The sequence below is a fragment of the Argentina silus genome (genome assembly GCF_951799395.1).
Source record: "Argentina silus genome assembly, chromosome: 9".
Classification (NCBI taxonomy): Eukaryota; Metazoa; Chordata; class Actinopteri; order Argentiniformes; family Argentinidae; genus Argentina; species Argentina silus.
The window spans coordinates 23077776-23080464 of NC_139663.1; the positions used below are offsets into that span (position 1 = coordinate 23077776).

At 54.8% G+C, this 2689-nt stretch overlaps 1 protein-coding gene across 1 annotated transcript in view; it reads right to left on the reverse strand.

The window, feature by feature from the left end:
- Positions 1 to 2689, reverse strand: part of LOC310809926 (voltage-dependent calcium channel gamma-4 subunit-like) — a gene marked incomplete at both ends in the record, with an annotated part of 8053 nt that overhangs the window by 4895 nt on the left and 469 nt on the right. The window contains one exon of the mRNA XM_083677447.1: positions 195 to 197. Within this exon, the coding sequence (XP_083533573.1) occupies positions 195 to 197 (3 nt within the window). The remainder of the gene's footprint in view (positions 1 to 194; positions 198 to 2689) is intronic.

The following is a 2689-nucleotide window of genomic DNA, read 5'->3' on the forward strand; positions in this document are numbered from 1 at the left end:
GTGTGTTCAACACCTTGTAAACCAACAAAGGAAAGGAGAGCTGATGCTTTTAGTCACTCTGTCTGAGGAGAGGGGTCACCTGGGGTCAACGCCAAAAGACATCTAGAGCTGTGTGTATGTGTGTGTGTGTGTGTGTGTGTGTGTGTGTGTGTGTGTGTGTGTGTGTGTGTGTGTGTGTGTGTGTGTAAACTCACCGTCTAGGGGGAAGAGGGTACTCAGGGAGTTAATGGATACACACACTGCTGTGTTAGAGACCTCTCTAGGCTCTCAGCCCCTCATTGATTGGCTGTCAGTCATGGTCCTGAACAGACGAGGCCCAGCCAGGTCTGTGTGTGTGTGTGTGTGTGTGTGTGTGTGTGTGTGTGTGTGTGTGTGTGTGTGCTTTGGCCACAGATTAAGTGGAGAGATCTGTTGAGATCTCATCTCCTCACACTGTCCACCGTGACTCAACAGAGGAAGCCTTGATGATCTCCTCCTCCGTTTGATCTCTCCTCCGTTCCTCCGATCCTCCGATCCTTCCTCATCCCTTCCTTCTCAAAACACATCAAAGGTTCCTCAAAGCTATTGGGAGGGTTGGTTGTCAGGCTGAGGGTTGGTTGTCAGGCTGAGGGTTGGTTGTCAGGCTGAGGGTTGGTTGTCAGGCTGAGGGTTGACTGTCAGGCTGAGGGTTGACTGTCAGGCTGAGGGTTGGTTGTCAGGCTGAGGGTTGGTTGTCAGGCTGAGGGTTGGTTGTCAGGCTGAGGGTTGACTGTCAGGCTGAGGGTTGGTTGTCAGGCTGAGGGTTGACTGTCAGGCTGAGGGTTGACTGTCAGGCTGAGGGTTGGTTGTCAGGCTGAGGGTTGGTTGTCAGGCTGAGGGTTGACTGTCAGGCTGAGGGTTGGTTGTCAGGCTGAGGGTTGACTGTCAGGCTGAGGGTTGGTTGTCAGGCTGAGGGTTGACTGTCAGGCTGAGGGTTGGTTGTCAGGCTGAGGGTTGGTTGTCAGGCTGAGGGTTGACTGTCAGGCTGAGGGTTGGTTGTCAGGCTGAGGGTTGACTGTCAGGCTGAGGGTTGGTTGTCAGGCTGAGGGTTGGTTGTCAGGCTGAGGGTTGGTTGTCAGGCTGAGGGTTGACTGTCAGGCTGAGGGTTGGTTGTCAGGCTGAGGGTTGGTTGTCAGGCTGAGGGTTGGTTGTCAGGCTGAGGGTTGACTGTCAGGCTGAGGGTTGGTTGTCAGGCTGAGGGTTGGTTGTCAGGCTGAGGGTTGACTGTCAGGCTAAGGGTTGGTTGTCAGGCTGAGGGTTGACTGTCAGGCTGAGGGTTGGTTGTCAGGCTGAGGGTTGGTTGTCAGGCTGAGGGTTGGTTGTCAGGCTGAGGGTTGACTGTCAGGCTGAGGGTTGGTTGTCAGGCTGAGGGTTGGTTGTCAGGCTGAGGGTTGGTTGTCAGGCTGAGGGTTGGTTGTCAGGCTGAGGGTTGGTTGTCAGGCTGAGGGTTGACTGTCAGGCTGAGGGTTGGTTGTCAGGCTGAGGGTTGGTTGTCAGGCTGAGGGTTGGTTGTCAGGCTGAGGGTTGGTTGTCAGGCTGAGGGTTGACTGTCAGGCTGAGGGTTGGTTGTCAGGCTGAGGGTTGACTGTCAGGCTGAGGGTTGACTGTCAGGCTGAGGGTTGGTTGTCAGGCTGAGGGTTGACTGTCAGGCTGAGGGTTGACTGTCAGGCTGAGGGTTGGTTGTCAGGCTGAGGGTTGGTTGTCAGGCTGAGGGTTGACTGTCAGGCTGAGGGTTGGTTGTCAGGCTGAGGGTTGACTGTCAGGCTGAGGGTTGGTTGTCAGGCTGAGGGTTGGTTGTCAGGCTGAGGGTTGGTTGTCAGGCTGAGGGTTGACTGTCAGGCTGAGGGTTGACTGTCAGGCTGAGGGTTGGTTGTCAGGCTGAGGGTTGGTTGTCAGGCTGAGGGTTGGTTGTCAGGCTGAGGGTTGGTTGTCAGGCTGAGGGTTGACTGTCAGGCTGAGGGTTGACTGTCAGGCTGAGGGTTGACTGTCAGGCTGAGGGTTGGTTGTCAGGCTGAGGGTTGACTGTCAGGCTGAGGGTTGGTTGTCAGGCTGAGGGTTGGTTGTCAGGCTGAGGGTTGGTTGTCAGGCTGAGGGTTGACTGTCAGGCTGAGGGTTGGTTGTCAGGCTGAGGGTTGGTTGTCAGGCTGAGGGTTGACCCAGCTTGACTCCTTAGATAGATCAGACTGACAGCTAACGTGAGACCCAGGGTGACACACACACAGAGCACGGGCCATGACTTTTAGGGCACACACACACACACACATATACACACACACACATACACGCACGTACACGCACACACGCACGCGCACGCACGCACGCACACGCACACACACACACACACACACACACACACACACACGTACACACACACACACACGCACATGCACACACACGAGCACACACACGCACGCAGGCACACACACACACGCGCACACACACACACACACACACACACACACACACACACACAGCCATTAACTAGGTCTGCTGTTTAATAAGGGATGTGAAATTAATTGTCGTCAAATATGTCAGTGGAAATAGAGCACATGTTTCTACTGTAGACGGAGAAAAAGCCCTCAGTATTTAAAGGAGAATTCCTCCTGATGTCCCCGTCTTCACATGTGATTCCTCTGCCTGGTCCACTTCCCCTTTAAAGCAGCCCATGTGC